The sequence below is a fragment of the Theobroma cacao genome, chromosome 3 (genome assembly GCF_000208745.1).
Source record: "Theobroma cacao cultivar B97-61/B2 chromosome 3, Criollo_cocoa_genome_V2, whole genome shotgun sequence".
Lineage (NCBI taxonomy): Eukaryota > Viridiplantae > Streptophyta > Magnoliopsida > Malvales > Malvaceae > Theobroma > Theobroma cacao.
Genome location: NC_030852.1, coordinates 29194552 through 29211396, shown reverse-complemented (window position 1 = coordinate 29211396; position 16845 = coordinate 29194552). Strand labels below are relative to the sequence as shown.

General features: G+C 37.0%; 4 protein-coding genes across 9 annotated transcripts; 2 read left to right on the top strand and 2 right to left on the bottom strand.

Annotated features, from left to right (window-relative positions):
• On the top strand, positions 270–4130 carry LOC18605637 (protein REVEILLE 6). 6 transcript variants are annotated; one of them, XR_001927117.1, is made up of 9 exons: positions 270–549; positions 1229–1286; positions 1551–1674; positions 1754–1933; positions 2054–2158; positions 2244–2353; positions 2442–2501; positions 3258–3359; positions 3463–4127. XR_001927117.1 is itself a non-coding variant. In XM_018117526.1 (9 exons), the coding sequence occupies exons 1-8, from the start codon at positions 329–331 to the stop codon at positions 3349–3351; spliced, it is 957 nt and encodes a 318-aa protein (XP_017973015.1). In that variant the 5' UTR covers positions 270–328; the 3' UTR covers positions 3352–3359; positions 3752–4130. The 6 variants fall into 6 exon arrangements, 5 of the variants coding, with proteins under 5 accessions (XP_017973015.1, XP_017973014.1, XP_017973016.1 ...); XM_018117526.1 differs by having other exon boundaries at positions 3253–3359; positions 3752–4130; XM_018117525.1 differs by having other exon boundaries at positions 3253–3359.
• On the bottom strand, positions 4543–9146 carry LOC18605636. The gene is made up of 9 exons (XM_007038755.2): positions 8673–9146; positions 8230–8328; positions 8085–8134; positions 7491–7681; positions 7194–7302; positions 6884–7053; positions 6689–6767; positions 5093–6530; positions 4543–4882 (listed from the first exon to the last, which is right to left on the bottom strand). Exons 1-9 carry the CDS (start codon positions 8744–8746, stop codon positions 4822–4824), a joined length of 2271 nt encoding a protein of 756 aa, XP_007038817.2. The 5' UTR covers positions 8747–9146; the 3' UTR covers positions 4543–4821.
• LOC18605635 (40S ribosomal protein S10-1) lies at positions 9352–11553 on the top strand. The gene is made up of 5 exons (XM_007038754.2): positions 9352–9634; positions 9724–9772; positions 10098–10374; positions 10507–10636; positions 11261–11553. The coding sequence occupies exons 1-5, from the start codon at positions 9632–9634 to the stop codon at positions 11336–11338; spliced, it is 537 nt and encodes a 178-aa protein (XP_007038816.1). The 5' UTR covers positions 9352–9631; the 3' UTR covers positions 11339–11553.
• On the bottom strand, positions 12058–15180 carry LOC18605634 (heat shock protein 83). Its single transcript, XM_007038751.2, has 4 exons — positions 14861–15180; positions 14323–14464; positions 13910–14190; positions 12058–13827 (listed from the first exon to the last, which is right to left on the bottom strand). The coding sequence occupies exons 1-4, from the start codon at positions 14996–14998 to the stop codon at positions 12277–12279; spliced, it is 2112 nt and encodes a 703-aa protein (XP_007038813.2). The 5' UTR covers positions 14999–15180; the 3' UTR covers positions 12058–12276.

Sequence of the window (16845 nt, the reverse complement as noted above, 5' to 3'; positions counted from 1 at the left end):
CATTTGAGAATGGTAATAATAAATAATTACTCTCAAAATTTATATTTAAGAATATATAACATTTTGTCTATAGAAATTAGAAAATAAGGCGTCTGATCATGTTATAGGCAGGTAATAATTAGCATTTTTTAACATCCAAATGGGCAGCGGACAGTGGATAAACAAACGTTCCTTCTACGTGGCAGATTCTTATTTGTCATTTCTAAATCTCAGATGAAACCACGCAGCATCAGATCCAAATCCCGAGCCCTTTATATGCAAACTCAACCGCCACATCTCTCCGTTGTTTCAAAGCTTTAAAAGAAAAAAAACCTCCCAAAAATCTTACATGGTATCAAAAAACCCGAACCCGGCTGAGGGATTTTACCTGGATCCGACTGGAATGGCTTTGCCCGGCCTGGCACCCTTCACCACGACGGCTACGGCGGCCTCCACGGCGTCATCTGCTGAGGATCCGAATAAGAAAATCCGAAAGCCCTACACCATCACCAAGTCCAGAGAGAGCTGGACTGAACCCGAACACGACAAGTTCCTCGAAGCTCTCCAGCTGTAAAGTCTCAAGCATTTTCTCTCTAATTCCATGAAATTTCTTGGCTTCCATTTCAAATTAGGGTTTTTTAAAAATTGTTTATGAATTTTTTTGCAGTTCAATTTTGAGGTTTTGAATTGAATTTGAAATCGAAGTCTTTTTTGTTTTTTTTATTCAGAAGTAGCTAATTAAAATTTTTAAATTAGTTTTTGTTAAAAATAAGTTTTATAAGTATTATTGAAAGTAGGATGAGAGTAATAAGTAATGGACAAGTGGGGAAGAAAAGGAGAGGACATTCTTGTTCTGCGTGTGAAGCGTATGTTCCTTCTTAAATTCATTTAGCTTTAGGCTTCATACCTAACTGAAAAGACACTGAATTATAATAGCCTGTTTGTATATTTGAAGACATGATGATAAAACTGTAGTAGAATATTGATGGTAATGTATAGTAAAAGGAGTTTTTTCTTTTGTTGCTATTTTGAATAATCTTTAAATAGTTTGTCATAGTTGACCTTATATTGAGGAACAAAGGATCTATTGTTGAAGACCATTTCGAGATTATAACTTAGTGGAGTTGTTATACTAGTTTCTTGTTATATCAGTTGTTTGCTGAATCATGCTTTTTGCATGAGTATATTTCCAAAAGGTTTTCTTGCTCTCATTTGTTGTTGTTGTTTTCCTTCCCCTGATTCTGTTCAGCTTTGACCGTGACTGGAAAAAGATTGAAGCATTTGTCGGGTCAAAGACTGTTATCCAGGTAAATTAAAAAGTATCTAACATTTTTCCTTAAGCAAGGTTCATTTTATAAAGGAAAGAGGCAGGATGGTTGAGGAATGAAGAACTTTATGTTTGTAATCTCTCCTTTGCATCTTAGACTGCTTTCCAATGTTTCAGTAAGATGTGAAAACCGGAGTAGTTTCCATATTAGAGGTTTTCTGTTTTAACAATTATATGTAGATGCCAATGCCTGTGACAAACATTTGACATGAAGTGCTTTTTTTTTTTTGTTTTTGTTTTCTAGATCCGTAGCCATGCCCAGAAGTACTTTCTAAAGGTTCAGAAGAATGGAACAAGTGAACACCTACCTCCACCTCGACCTAAAAGGAAAGCAGCTCATCCATATCCTCAGAAAGCCTCAAAAAATGGTGAGGATAATTTATGTTAAGTATGAGTAGTAATCACAGCACAAAATTGACATTATAATCCTGTGTCTGTGTGTCACAGTGGCAGCTCAACCACACCAACAAGTATCAGGATCTTTTCAGTCATCAGCGGCTTTACTTGACACTGGATATGTTTTAAGATCTGATCCCTCATCGATGCTTATGAACCCTAATACCAGTGCTGCTGCATCTTCCTGGACAAACAATGCACAGACCGTCAGTTTCTCACAAGCTAAAAAAGGCATCTTATTCTTCCTAATTCTAGTATTCTAATATTGAACTCATTTATGATAGCAGTGACCCCTTTCAACAATTGAGATTTTGATTATGTGTTGCCTCCATGTTATATTCGCCTTTATAGGTTCTGGGTTGGGCAATAACTCTTGTAGTAGCACTGAGAGTACCCCAAAGACACGACAAATTGGGGAAATGACTGATCAGGGAAATCATGGTCATGCTCTGAGAGGTTTGTCTTAGTGCTAATGGAAATATTTAATCATTTATGCTATTTTATCCTTAAACCCTTTAAAATGGCTTTTTGCTTGATGCAGTGTTGCCCGACTTTGCACAAGTATACAGTTTCATTGGCAGCATCTTTGATCCAAATGTTACTGGTCACCTGCAGAAACTTAAAAAGATGGATCCTATAGATGTTGAAACGGTTTGGTTTATTTTACATATAACATTTTATACAATTTTGCCTGATATTGCCACAGACATGATTGCTTATCTTTCTTTCTCCTATTCAGGTACTGCTGTTGATGAGAAACCTCTCCATCAATCTGACAAGTCCTGATTTTGAGGATCATGTGAGTTTTCTGAGCCCTTGCTTATGGGTTACTTGTTCCATCATGGTATGGATGATGCGAGTAGACTAGTAAAAGTAGTAATGTTGGTAATTGGTATCACCCTTCGCTTTAGTAGGTCTATTAGTGGTTTTGGTCTTTAATTTTTTTATTATTTTCATGAGTCAAATGCTTGAATACAGAGAAAATTTCTCTTGGCATATATCATTTGAAATGAGCCTAACATAAATCAGGGCAATCATCCTTTGGTTTCAACAGTTTGCAGCACTGTGCTTTCTGCCATGTAAACTACAATGAGTTTTCTATAGTCAGCATTTAGAAATATGACAGTTTGGCAATTATGATGATGATTTCCTAGGATGTTATAGATCTAATCTTGGGTGCAATGGGCTCTGTTGCATGGTCTATTTTTCAAGTTGGAAGTTGTTCTGTGATATTTTGTCATTCTCCAAAACAAAGATGGTAATTCAGGACAAACATGCATTGGCTAATTAGGCTGGAAATACAAGGGATGAAAAGAATGGGGTTCCTTTTTTTTTTTTTCTCATGTGTCATGAGTTTGTTTGGTAGCATGGCTTGTCCCTGATTTTGCTTCTAGTGTTGTCAACTTATCATTTGGTAAAATGTTTAGTTCTTCTTAACTTTCTGTATGTGAGTCTTTTCTTTGGTTTGTTGTGTCAATTTTTTAATCTATTTGTTCCCTACATAATTTATAAAAGATTGTTAGTTTTACTATATGGTTTTTTTGATGCAGAGAAGGTTGCTTTCTTCCTATGAGATTGAGACAGAGGCAATTGATCACGGTGGTGTGTGTAAAGCTGTTCATAATGACCAATCAAAAAGTATAACTTAATACGTGAGGTGATGAGATGTGCTTTAATTTTCAGCTGTGCATAATCTCTTTTATGTCTTATATAAATGGACTCTTTCTTCTTCTTCTTCTTCTTTTTTTTCTGCTTTGAAGGCATGCCAGGAAAAGGAGCTAGAATCAAAGAGTACATGATGTTCTGTTAGTAGTGTATAATGTTGGTAGGATCATCGGTTGCCAATTTCAAAATAATTTTCCCCATTCTGCTGTCATGTATATATATTGTAAGAGAAGTTAAAAGGAGAAGCGGGGTGCAGAATGGAAGGAGAAGAGTCAGGAAACGAGTGTACAGCGCATATCTTTTTGTTTTTGAGGGGTATCTTGTACAGTACGATGCTGGGTCTTGTGTATTCAAGTTTTGACTGCATATTTTATTGTGATATAGGCACAGTATTTGTCAATGCTGCTTGCTGCTCCTGTTTTCGGGTATATAACAATATCAGTTTCTCATTGTTTGTTGCAATCACGTTCGCCTATGGACGTCGATGGCATGCTGGTAGCAGAATATAAAGCTGGTAATTACTTTTTATGGAGAGATTTGCTATGTTACGGGCACTTCGATTTAGTTGCGACTATTTCCATGTGATTTGGTAAGTGTTTGAAGGTCAAAAAGGATGAACGTCAGAGTGAAAAGAAAAGGGGGAGGGGAAAATCATTTGATCTTGCTTGTAAAATTTGACATTGGTACTAGTGAGGGAAATGAAAATGGAAAGAGAAACTAATTCAATTCTTGAACTGTTTCTCCCATAGAGTTTTTGCTCCAACTCTTTTGTTTTCTATTTTTGTAAGGTTTTCTATATTCTAACTTTCGCACGGGAAACACCTTTATTGTCTCGTCTTCCTTAGGAAACATAGAGCATTAATGTCCATTTTCAAAAGAAAATTTAAAAATAATACCAATGTCTTAATCTTAAAGACGAGTGATCACGAGTTGTGGGAATCTGATGATCGATGGACATGGGTGACTTGAACGCCCAACTTTCTTTCACGCTACAACTAACTACCGTACAAATAAATACTTGGTTGAACCGGCCAGAGTTACAATCGGTAGGCATTAAGCAAAGGGAGTTCTCTCACACCCACGTCACCATGTTAAAGAAGGATAAATATTACCCAATAATCATCAATGGCATAAAAGGTGCCTCGCGAAATATCATTCTTTAAGCATTTTAGTCGTAGAAAACATTCCATCTATCATTGCATTGCTTACTTTGTTGATAGTGCCCAATATCAGAACGGATACATATATGTATATCTGTCTGCATTTAAACTTATCTTCAGACATTAAAGTCAATATCTACGAACACCACAAGGAGTTTAGAATCGAGATTTTAAACGAAAGATGAATCTACCTAAGCCAATTACAAGTTGAGGTTAGACAAAAGCTGAAATTTCATTTTCTAGCCGCCAAAATGTCTATAGCCTGCTTCAACCTGTTTGGCAAACGCTCCCTGCTCATGGCCAAGCATAGTAGGAGGATGCATCAGCTTTGCTCTCAATTCCCATCTCAAAATGCCTGTAAAGCATACCTTCATTAATGTTTTCACCAACAAAGTGACTAAAAACAAGAAGTTATTTATCCCAAAAAAAAAAAGAAACAGCAAGAAATTAGCACTTTTTTCAGTTGCAAATATTGAATCGATCAGATTCAGATACTTGATCAAAACCTGGAATTATTTATTCAAAAGTTGTGAAGCTGATAAGATTTTAGAAGCATTTGTTATACCTGGAACTGGCACTTTCAAGGTCCCTGTAGCATTGTTGCTTAAAACTCAAAGAAGAATTAAGCATGGCATTTTGGTCCTGTGCATAACAAACCATTTCATTTGAAGTGTGTTGAGGAAATGCAACTCTTGGCAGTCCATACAATTGGTGGGGAGGGAAATAGCCTGGAATGGGTAACTCCTGTGGCAACTGATTGTTACCAGAATGATCAAACCCTGTTTCAGCAGCTCGGAGGTGCTGGTAGGAAGTGAGATGCACGTTTGTAGGAAAATGTTGAAGAGGTTGTAGATTACAGGGACATGCTTTTAAATTTTTAGGCTTGATTCTTAAACCCTTTATACTTTCTTGTGACTTGGAACAACTCCCTTGTTCCTTTCCTTGCTTCAGCTGAGAATGCTGGAGCTGTGGGTAAGATTGCTGCATGCGCAGACTCTTAAAAGGAGTATCCAAACTCACTAGATCATGAGAACTATGAAAGGAAGTAGGCCTTAGAAAACCTGCCAGATCAAATCTTTTTTCACCAACAGCAACACCACAATCTGCTAGCCTCCCAAAAATATTAACCGGTGTACTTGAGGTATCCCCAGCAGCCATAAACATGGAGTCTTGCTGCAATATGTAGTCATCAGCAGTTATCAGGCTGTCCTCATCAGGCAGACAAATGTCAAGTTCATCAAAACTACTGAGAGAACTGTTCTTCAACTCTGGCCCGCCCTGAAGATTAAGTCCTACTTTAGCCTGAATATTGGAGACCAAAAGATTACCATTTCTTTTGTTTACACCAGTTTGCTTGGCAAAGCCCGAGAGCGTGATGCCTTCAGCATCTCCAATGGGTCCAGTCCCATTGACTGTCAAAGGAATGATACAATTTTCCCCAACTGGAAGTCGGACCTGAGACTCTACTGCATCATCCCCTTTGTACATGCTTGTCAAGTCTTTTTGGGTGCCTGATAATGCAGTTGATTGTGAATCCTTTACAAATGTTCCAGAGATAGGTTCACGAAGATTCTTCTCAAAATTGTTTATAAATACTCTGCCTGATTTGTTTAGCTGGTTGTTGTCATTTCCAGTTTCAGAAACATAGGGTTTATACAAGGACCACATGTTTAGCTTTGAGGATTCTGCCAAATCAGTCAAGCCTGCTCCCTTTTGTAACAACAAAAGAAAGTGCTGATGTGCTTCACCATAATTGGAGCAACTTGATTGTGAGTCCTCTATATCATAACTGCTCCTTCCATTGATCTCTGACAGAATGGATTCTTCCAAGCAATGACTAGAATGAGCTCCTGGATTACAACAACCATATAATTGCATAGAGCTTTCCTTTGAAACAGGAGTGGAGGCAGATTTCATAAGATTGTGAGCAATTCCATTTGTTCCAAAAGAAAATTTTGTAGAGTCATGGTCATTGACCTTTTGATCAGCAGCAGTCTTCTTCTCTAGAGAATGTCAGGAAACAAAAATTTTAGGTTCTCTTTGCTAATATAACTAATTGGTTCAGAAAGTTTAAGCTTATGAAACATAATCCACAGTTCCACTTAAGAAAGGTTTTTGAAAAGTTAAAAGAAAATTAACAAATTTCTGTTTTTGAGCACACCTCCTTCACGAAACTGATGAACTAAGACAGAGGAACAGAATACAGGATTCTCAGGGTGACCTTCTTTAACATCATAAGGCTGGTCAGACAATAAAACAAAATGCTGTCAGATGTTGTACAAAATTTTCAGCCAGAAACTTGAAGTTTTTAAACGTAGAAATTTTACTCTGAATCACTGTTGAGAGGGAAATACACCTTAGCACCCCTGGATTTACTGTACTTGTTTGCAACCTTCTTATCAACTCCAGAATCCTCCACGATTATAGCAATATCTAGGTTCAAAGTTTCTTTATGCTCATCACAGATTATCTTTTGCTTTTCTTGAGTAGCCATTTCTTGTTCGTTCCTCATCAATTCAAATGAATCTGAGCAGAGGGGGTTGTTCATTAAACATAAGGAGAGTTACCTATATTTAAACCTGAACTGGCAGAAACCATGAATACTGAAGACAATAGAAACATAAAACCACCAGAAAAGAAACCAAAGGAGAAAGAGAAGATTTTACCCCTTCTCCTTTGCTCCTCCTCTGCTCTCTCTTGACTCAGATTATCACAAGAACCAAATGTTTCATCATTATAATGGTCCTCACTTTCTCTCACTGAATAATTTTTTGCCTGAAATAGAAGAAAAAAAGTGAGATTCAACCAAATGCTTTGACAGACTATTTTTAAATAGTTAAAAACATGATAAAATGCTTGTTGACAAAAAACAAGCATCATAGACTACGATCATAGCCACAAAATGAATCAGTTGAAATTTCTTATTATTAGCACTAGATAAATCATAAAGTATTTTCACATACCTTACATAGATGTGGAGGCCGATAAGGTTCACTACTCCGGTTGAGTATATGGAAGCCACTGCCTTTAAGTACAGGATCAGAAGTCTCAGCTACACCTCTATGAACTCTTGCAAAGACACCACTTCCCAGAAGTCCTTGCTCAGCATTTCGCCATGCGCAAAGAGACGGGCTGCTTTGAAATCTGCCAGCATCTGTACAATAACATATATGGTTCAACAAGCCAGAAATTGAATGCACTTTCAATGACCAATAGGTTGATACCCGCACAGCCAGGATCCACAGATACATGAAGATGAAAAACATTGATAAACTGCCTACTGTATAAGAAAATACAGTAATAATGGGATTGATTTCATCTACATTAGCTCATAGCCCATTGCATGAACAAATGATCAACTCCACCGCTGACATTAGTGACCAGATTTACAAGGATTCACAATCAATCAAATACCACTATCATTACTGAACTAGGAATTGCCAATAAATACAAATCATAATCCAGGTTACCTTTGAATTAAAGGATGTTAACTATACTCTCTTTTTTTTTTAGCAAAATATGAGTGGGGAAGAGGAAGTAGGGTAGAAACTTCTTACCTGAATCATGATAAGAATGCAGCACACTAGTTGATTGATTTCCAAGTTCTCTGGAAAATAATTAGCTTAAGAATATAAATATTACTACCAAGGATGCAACAAAAGGCAATAGTAAGTAACAAAGAAAAGAAAGTAGTGATATTACCTTAATATTGAACTGTCAAATCCAGTAGGTAACTTTTTGCATGTATCGAATTCAGCTAAGGAAAAGAGAAAATCTCTTGTATATGCAAATTTTAGTGTTCTGCGCAAAAAAAAAATGTTATTATCTCTGAAAAACAGAGTTGTGATGCTTTTTTTTTGCTAAGTAGTAATGGAGATATTTAGAAAAGTATGATCCTCCTCTGTTTGCACCATTGGCATATAAAAACGAAATCCTCTAAGAGTTTCCATTCAAGTAAAAAAGGGCGATAGTCGTGTAAGAAAATTTTCCGAACACTTTTCTCAGCAGCCAAACACGTGCTAAACCGTATTACTAATATTTTCTGCTTTCTAGTCGTATTTTACTTTTAAAAAAAAAGGAAATAAATTATTACTGTATAAACATTAACAAAAGAAAGACGGAGAAAAGGCAGAGTTAAAAATTACTTCTGATATTCAGGAGTTGTTTCCTCCGGTTTTGACTGTGGCACTAAACACCGATCCTCGTTCTCTGATCTCATCTTCTCGAGAGAAAAAAAAAACGAAACTATGGAAAATAATTCCTACTAGAAAATCCCTATATATAAAATGTTACACTTATATCAAGTTTATGTATGATTATATCAAAAGCCGAAAGATCTAGAACTTTACGACGACACTAATTTTTTTTTTTTTTGTAGTGTTTTCCCACAGAAATATACACTCTAAAGTTTTACTATATATGATGAAGAGAACAACAGAGATGAAATGTGAGTCTAGGACTGAAAAAACGACAAGGGGTATTTTTGCATGAGAAAACTTTCTAGAGAAAGTTGGCGAGAAAATTGTTAGGATTTTGCGTGGAATGTGTGTTTGGAAGCAAAGAAAACATGAATCAATAGGTAATAAAAATGGTGTTTTTATAGCTGGAAGAGAGTAGGGAGTAGGGAGCGAGCAAGGACCACTTTTGTGTTGTGTTGTCACATGATTCTGGAGCCAAAGAGGCAGAATTGGCAGCCTATAAATACGGAGGTGAGGTGCAATTAATAATTTATAATAATAATTAAAAACTATTGCTCCACAAAATTAGTACTGCTCCCACCTTTTGTTTTTTTATCAGTTGAGTATTTATTAATTTGCATTTCCGCATATAAACTCTGAGACGGCTACGGCCAAGGACGCTAAACACCTGCCCAATCAACGTTTGACCGTGGGCCACCTTAGTTGCCGAGTTAAAGCCCACATACTGGGGCACTCAAACCCACATAAATTGGATCGGGTAACACCCGCGTTGCCCGAATCCGGTACCAATATAAACTGCTACCAGTTATCTAGGGTTTCAAAGTGTTGCTTCTCTGCGTTTTAGTGCACCTGCAATAAAAACCGAAAAAAGGGCTAGCCTTGCCTTTGCTTTTCGCTTCGCAACCATGGTACGTATATGCTGTCTCTCTTAACCATTTCTACGTGTATGCGTAGAAGTATATACATGACTGAAGTTGTTCTTTTCTCCTATGGTTAGATTATTCCAGAGAAGAACCGTAGAGAAATCTGCAAATACCTCTTTCAAGGTGCATATTTCTCTTCATTTTTCTTGTAATTTATCCACTAAACTTTATTGGCTTCCTCGTCTTTTAATTGCTTGATTATTGGTTAGAAAATTGAGCTTAGTTTTGAATCTTTTAATTTGTTTTTATTGTGTCTAATCTCATGTCCATTTTTGCTGATGAGGAAATGAGTGAGTTTTTATTTATTTTGTTTAGAAGCCATTCTCAGATAAGCTGGGATTTTAAGCTTTTGTTATGTCCATGTTTCTATCGATACCTTAACAACCAAGCGGATCTCAGTAGATGGCTGTTTCGTGTTTCTCATTGACAATTTGTTGTGATTTTGTAGAGGGAGTTTGCTATGCAAAGAAGGATTTCAATCTTGCGAAGCACCCCGAGATCGATGTTCCCAATTTGCAGGTGATTAAGCTGATGCAGAGCTTCAAGTCCAAGGAATATGTCCGTGAGACATTTGCTTGGATGCACTACTATTGGTACCTTACTAATGATGGGATTGAGTTTCTCAGAACTTATCTCAATCTTCCATCAGAAATTGTACCTGCTACTTTGAAGAAATCTACAAAGCCCCCTGGTAGGTTAGGTGGCCCACCTGGTGATCGCCCCCGGTAATGCATCTCATGATTGTCACAGTGTTATATCTATTGTTCCTTGGATTTTGTTTCAAATTTGATCTATTTTTTCTCTTGGTTTGTTTGTGTGAATTGTAAGTGATATCTTTTACTTTGTCTGAATTTTAGGGGTCCACCTCGCTTTGAAGGAGACCGTCCAAGATTTGGTGACAGAGATGGATACCGTGGAGGTCCACGTGGTGGTGACTTTGGTGGTGACAAGGGAGGTGCCCCAGCAGATTTCCAGCCATCCTTCAGGGTAAGTTCAAAATTCAAAATTTGGCCTAAGTGTTTAAATGGATTCAATTTATTTCTATGTAATTATTGATTTCATTTTAAGTGTTTTTTAGTGTAGTTAGAGTTTATGCCTGATGTTAGTATGCATCAAGAATTTAGAGTCCTACATGATCAGATTGATGTTTTCTTGCTGCGTAAGTTATATTTTGCATCTGGGCAAGAGTATAAAGATAATCTGTTAATTTAAAGATATATTTTTCTTGATTAATGTTGTTTGTCTTTGTACTGACTGAAATTTCTTCAGTTGGTCAGAATTAATTATGTGAGGAATTTAGGCTGATGTTTTAGATACAAGGGTTTAGCCCTGGTTAAGAGCAACCTCAACGTGGAATTTGTTCAGATTTGTTAAAGATTAGCAAATCGACATGTGCTGAGTGCGTCTTACGCATTATTTACTTATTGGCAGTAAGCTGTTTGAAGTGGAGTTCAAGCTTTCCTTGTTTATAGGGAACTCTATTTGCCCTTGTTATTAGAACTTAAAGCGATGTGCTCTGTTTTTAACTAGAGATCAAATTTTCACTTATGCTTGGTACGGGTAACTAACGGCTGCTCACATTAATGATACATTTTTTCTTTAACTGTGAAGGGTTCTGGTGGAAGGCCTGCCTTTGGTCGTGGCGGTGGAGGCTATGGTGCTGCACCATCAGGTTCAGGTTTTGCTTGAAATGGCTTGTACTCAAAATCGTAGAACTAAAATTTTATGCCTTTGTTCCTCTAGTATGCTGTAGCCTCAATACAATATTGAGCTTGTTATGAGATCTACAATTTTGTATTTTCGTTTAGTTTGGCCTTTTATGGAAAATGGAACTCTGGTCATTTATTACTTATTTTTGTATTATGACATAACATTGTTGCAATGTCTTGGTCCATGGTTTATAACAAATTTGCTTTTCCAAATAAGTGCTGCTGGAAATTGATGCCTGCATTACTGATTAAAACGGAATTGTATTTTGAAGACGTCATATGAATTGAGAAATACTGAAAACTGTTACCCCTAACCATGTCGCTTACACTTGTTTACCATCGTCATCTCAAAAAATAGATAAGTAGCTGAGAGGCAATGGATGGCAAGGTTGATTTTAAATCAGGCCTCGAGTCAATGTTTGGGGTAGGTCGGTGAAGGACTTCCAATTTCAGTTGGGTTTATTTTGTCGTACCATTCAACTTTGTAGTAGTGGTAATTTTACTCAGGTTCAGGTTTGGTTTGGTCTCGTTTATGTTGGACCTTTTCTTTTGGCACAAGGCAATTGCGAACTTTCAATATGATCGAAGGATTACATGTCGAATTATTTGCCTTAATTCTGCAGGCAAGGTTCCCATCCTCATGCCACAGTATAAGAGAACATTTTGAAATTAAATATGCTCGGCAAACTTATCGGTTTTGAGAAAAAACAGATATGAAGAACCCTTCGATATAACCAAACAAGAAACGGGTAGACGTGTTTTATACTTGAAAGACAAATATAAGACGAGGATAATACTTCCTCGGACCAGACCAGACCCCTCGATATAAAGATTTATCATAAGTTCATAACGGGAAAAGACGTCTATATCCACCACCCAATCAACAAAATTACCCAAATTTTGAAGAAAACATAAAAATTAATCTACTTCCTCCATCTTGCTTGCTTCGGCATCACACTCCTCCAGAGCAGGCATGTCAGCATCGTCACCACCGGTCTCATCCTCATCGATGCTCAGACCCAGCTTGAGCATTCTGTGGATGCGTGCACCGAATGTGTTTGGATCATCAAGGCTGAACCCAGAGGTCAAGAGAGCAGTCTCAAAGAGCAACAGCACAAGATCCTTCACCGACTTATCATTCTTGTCGGCCTCAGCTCTCTTCCTTAGCTCTTCCATGATTCCATTGTCAGGGTTGATCTCCATAGTCTTCTTGCTAGACATGTAAGAGCTCATGCTGCTGTCCCTCAGGGCTTGGGCTTTCATGATCCTTTCCATGTTAGCACTCCAGCCATACTCTCCAGTAACCAGACAACAAGGAGAGTCCACAATCCTGTCAGAGACAACAACCTTCTCCACTTTGTCTCCCAAGATATCCTTCATAGTCTTGCAGAGATCCTCAAAAGACTTCTTTTTCTCCTCCTTTTTCCTTTTCTCTTCCTCGCTCTCATCTTCAAGCTTCAAACCTTCCTTTGTGGCTGATACAAGTTTCTTGCCATCATATTCCTTCATCTGTCCAACAGCATATTCATCAATGGCGTCAACCATGAAAAGAACTTCATATCCCTTCTTCTTGAGTTTCTCCAAGAATGGGGAGTTCTCCACTGCCTTCTTGCTCTCACCAGTGATGTAATAAATGTCTTTCTGGCCCTCCTTCATTTTGGTGACATAGTCCTTCAAGCTTGCCAACTCATCACCACTCTTGGTTGAGTGGTATCGGAGAAGGTCAGCCAGCTTAGCCCTGTTTTGGCTATCTTCATGAACACCCAACTTCAGGTTCTTTGAAAAAGCTTCATAGAACTTGTTGTAGTCCTCCTTGTTCTCAGCAATCTCATTGAACATCTCAATGCACTTCTTGACAAGGTTCTTCCTAATCACTTTCAAAATCTTGTTCTGTTGTAGCGTCTCACGAGAAATGTTGAGTGGCAAGTCATCAGAGTCAACAACACCTTTCACGAATCCCAGGCACTCGGGGATAAGCTCCTCGCAGTTGTCCATAATGAACACCCTCCTAACATAGAGCTTGATGTTGTTCATCTTCTTCCTAGTGTCAAAGAGATCAAATGGAGCCCTCTTCGGAACAAACAAAATAGCCTTGAACTCAAGCTGACCTTCCACAGAAAAGTGTTTGACAGCAAGGTGGTCCTCCCAATCATTAGTCAAGCTCTTGTAGAAAGAGGCATACTCCTCCTTAGTTATCTCCTCTGGCTTACGCAACCAGATTGGCTTCTGCTTGTTAATGAGTTGCCACTCGTGAGACACCTCCTTAATCTTCTTCTTTTTTGATTTAGTCTCCTTCTCCTCGTCAACATCCTCAATATCTCCTTCCTCCTCTTTCTTGGGTTCATCATCTTCGTCATCGCTAATCTCTTTCTCAGTTGTCTTCTCAGTCCAGAGGTAAATTGGATAGCTAATGAACTCAGAGTGCTTCTCCACAAGGTCCTTGATCCTCCTCTCCTCCAAGTACTCCAGCTGTATATAGAATCCACACTTAGTAAAACTTACAAAGTCTAAACATTGAACTTGTAAACTTCTAATGGGCAATAACATTTACCTGATCCTCCTTGAGGTAAAGGGTCATTTTAGTACCCCTACCAAGTGGCTCTCCATTCACATCCCTGGTGACAGTGAAGGAGCCACCAGCTTGGGACTCCCAAATGTACTGCTCGTCATCATTGTGTTTTGAGGTCACTATAACTTTCTCAGCGACAAGGTAAGCAGAGTAGAAACCAACACCGAATTGACCAATCATGCTCACATCAGCTCCAGCCTGCAGTGCCTCCATGAACTCCTTGGTTCCAGACCTTGCGATTGTACCCAAGTTGTTCACCAAATCTGCATACAAACAGCTAATTACGGGTCAAATGAAAAATCCCTGGCAGTATAATTACGAAACAAACAAAAAATTATTTCAGAATATAACCTCAATTGAATCTAAAATAAAAGGAGAATACGTATCGACGTTACCTGCTTTCGTCATGCCGATACCACTGTCAATGATGGAGAGGGTCTTGTTAACCTTGTCTGGTACAAGCCTAATGAAAAGCTCTGGTTGAGCATCGAGCTTGCTCTTATCAGTCAGGCTCTCAAATCGAATTTTGTCCAATGCCTGTACCAAGATCCATAATAACGACCATCAAGCCTCATCCAAGGATCATAATTCCTAATCCACACACATAGCCGTACATTGAACTTTTCACACTTCTAAATAAGAAACCGCATCTCACGTAAAATTGATTCTGAAAATTCTCAATAGGAAAATATTCGATAAATAAATTTGTCTTTTAGTATAAAAGACAATTATTCACCAGTAATAGGGAATCGTTAAAGAACAGAGCATTAGGCCTACCAGGAAATTTTCTTTCTAAACATTCAGAATGCAATCTATCGAGAAAAATTTAGCGTATAGAATTTCCTTCCAACCAAACAAACCATTACAACATATATAAGGACATGAGCATGAAAATTAATTAACAGGGTACGAAGAGAGACGAAGAATACGTACATCAGATGCATTGCTAATAAGCTCACGAAGGAAAATCTCCTTGTTACTGTAAAAAGTGTTGATGATCAAACTCAAAAGTTGGTTGATCTCGGCCTGGAAGGCAAAGGTCTCTGCATCAGCCATCTGCACGTCCGCCATTTCCTCGCACACCAACTAAGCCAAACAGAGAAAGCGAAGGGAAAGGGAGGAAAAAGAAAACTAGAGCTTTGATCAACTGATACTTTGCTTAAAAAGAGAGAACAATCTGAATATAAGATATTATACTTGAAGGTATTTATATTAAAGCGACCTTCTGGTCCCTCCTTCCCCATTAAGTTAGCGAGAAAAAATATAGATGAGCGGGGTTCTGGATTGTTCTATGAATTGGCTCGGTTATTTTGTTCATTTTGCGAGTCAACAATGTCAACGGTGTCGTTTAGTATGTAATTTCTTTGAATCTGGGGTTTGGCTGAAGGCGGGATTTAGGAACTGCGTCATTTTATTTGGATTCGAGAACATTCGACCAGCTATGACTATCTCGAATGTTCCAATCACGTAACCGTCTAGGCTGACCCAGTCCTCGCACGGTACACTGGTGCTAAGAATAATAATTGTAAGCAAAACAAGTATATGAGTTATGGAATGTGTTATAATTTACACTAATATGTAAAGTATTATCTATTTTGACTTCAAGTTAATTTTGTTAAATTTCACGATTTTATTTCACAAAAAACATGTAATAGATTAAAAATGATGTGAACACCTTCATAAAATAAAAATGATGTGAATGTTAAAATTTTTTGTTATGTGGACTACTATTAATTAGTAATTTTGATTTAATAAAACAGATTGATAATTTAATTATTATGAGATAAAGCATAATAACCTAATTAAAATTAAAATAATCAGTTAATGATAAGCTTTACATGTCTAATTAGATTAGTGTGGTTTGACGGTTGCATAGGTCTTGACCTAAGGCTTTTACTAGGGTTTATTTTATTATATATCTGGTTAAGTTCTTTTTTTTCTTTTAACGCACGGTATTTCACCATTGAGAGGCATCATAAATGGAAAATGTGAAGAGGAAAACTCAGCTTTAAACATAAATTCTTTGTTGTTTCGATGGGAGTAATGGCTATTTCAAAGGTTCAATTAGGTACACAACATTAATTAAATAATTTGGTGTTCGAATCTTTACACAAATTTGTAATATATTATTTGTTTTGACTTGGGTTTAATCTTGTTAAACTTCACGATTTTATCTTATACAAAGCATCTCACAGATTGAAAATAATGTGAACACTTAAATACCTAATTTCACAATTCTCCGTCACTCCAACAAGTCACTCTGACATAGTGACATCCTCTTCTAATACCTTGGAGTTTTTGATTTTTAACTACATTATTTTGCTAATACCCTAGAGTTGCCTCGCATATATATCAATTATCATATTTTATATAAACTTGAGATATTGTTTGTTTCAACTCATTAAGTCTTACTGTTTTATCTCATAAAAGGTATCTCACAAGTTGAAGATAATGTGAACACTTAAATACACAATTTCACTTTACTATACAATCAATGTAAAATTCAGGAGTTTGAGACTGTGATATAATAATGAGAGATAATTGAATTTTTTTTTTTTGGGAAGATAGAACATATTAAATCCCTTATTTCCTTGCTTGTGATTTGACATTCAAAGTCTTAATCTTTTATTTAATAAGAAAAAGAGAAGACTAAATACTCAAATAAGTTATTGAACTATGTCAAAAAAAGTTAATTCAATCCTTATATTTTAATTGCATTTAAATAAAACCCTTAACTTTAATTTTCTATCAAATAAACCCTTCTCCGTAATCGTTAATTAACTTTTGTTTATTAACAATACACATGGTACTTTTATACCACATAATTTGCCACATAACAAGTTAACGTGGCATTTTAATTATGTCATTATCATGTGACAGATGACGTGACATAAAATATTATTGATTAAGATTTATGT

Coding starts and splice junctions, on each gene's coding strand:
- LOC18605637 (XM_018117526.1), top strand. CDS start 329: ATGGTATCAAAAAACCCGAACCCGGCTGAGGGATTTTACCTGGATCCG. Junction 1,287..1,550: donor GGTCAAAGACTGTTATCCAG/GTAAATTAAAAA, acceptor TTTGTTTTCTAG/ATCCGTAGCCATGCCCAGAA. Junction 2,354..2,441: donor ATCCTATAGATGTTGAAACG/GTTTGGTTTATT, acceptor TCTCCTATTCAG/GTACTGCTGTTGATGAGAAA.
- LOC18605636 (XM_007038755.2), bottom strand. CDS start 8,746: ATGAGATCAGAGAACGAGGATCGGTGTTTAGTGCCACAGTCAAAACCG. Junction 8,329..8,672: donor ACAACTCCTGAATATCAGAA/GTAATTTTTAAC, acceptor TTTTTTGCGCAG/AACACTAAAATTTGCATATA. Junction 4,883..5,092: donor CTTGAAAGTGCCAGTTCCAG/GTATAACAAATG, acceptor TATGCTTTACAG/GCATTTTGAGATGGGAATTG.
- LOC18605635 (XM_007038754.2), top strand. Junction 10,375..10,506: donor CCACCTGGTGATCGCCCCCG/GTAATGCATCTC, acceptor TCTGAATTTTAG/GGGTCCACCTCGCTTTGAAG. Junction 10,637..11,260: donor ATTTCCAGCCATCCTTCAGG/GTAAGTTCAAAA, acceptor TTAACTGTGAAG/GGTTCTGGTGGAAGGCCTGC.
- LOC18605634 (XM_007038751.2), bottom strand. CDS start 14,998: ATGGCGGACGTGCAGATGGCTGATGCAGAGACCTTTGCCTTCCAGGCC. Junction 14,465..14,860: donor TTATTAGCAATGCATCTGAT/GTACGTATTCTT, acceptor ATCTTGGTACAG/GCATTGGACAAAATTCGATT. Junction 13,828..13,909: donor TTTACCTCAAGGAGGATCAG/GTAAATGTTATT, acceptor TTCTATATACAG/CTGGAGTACTTGGAGGAGAG.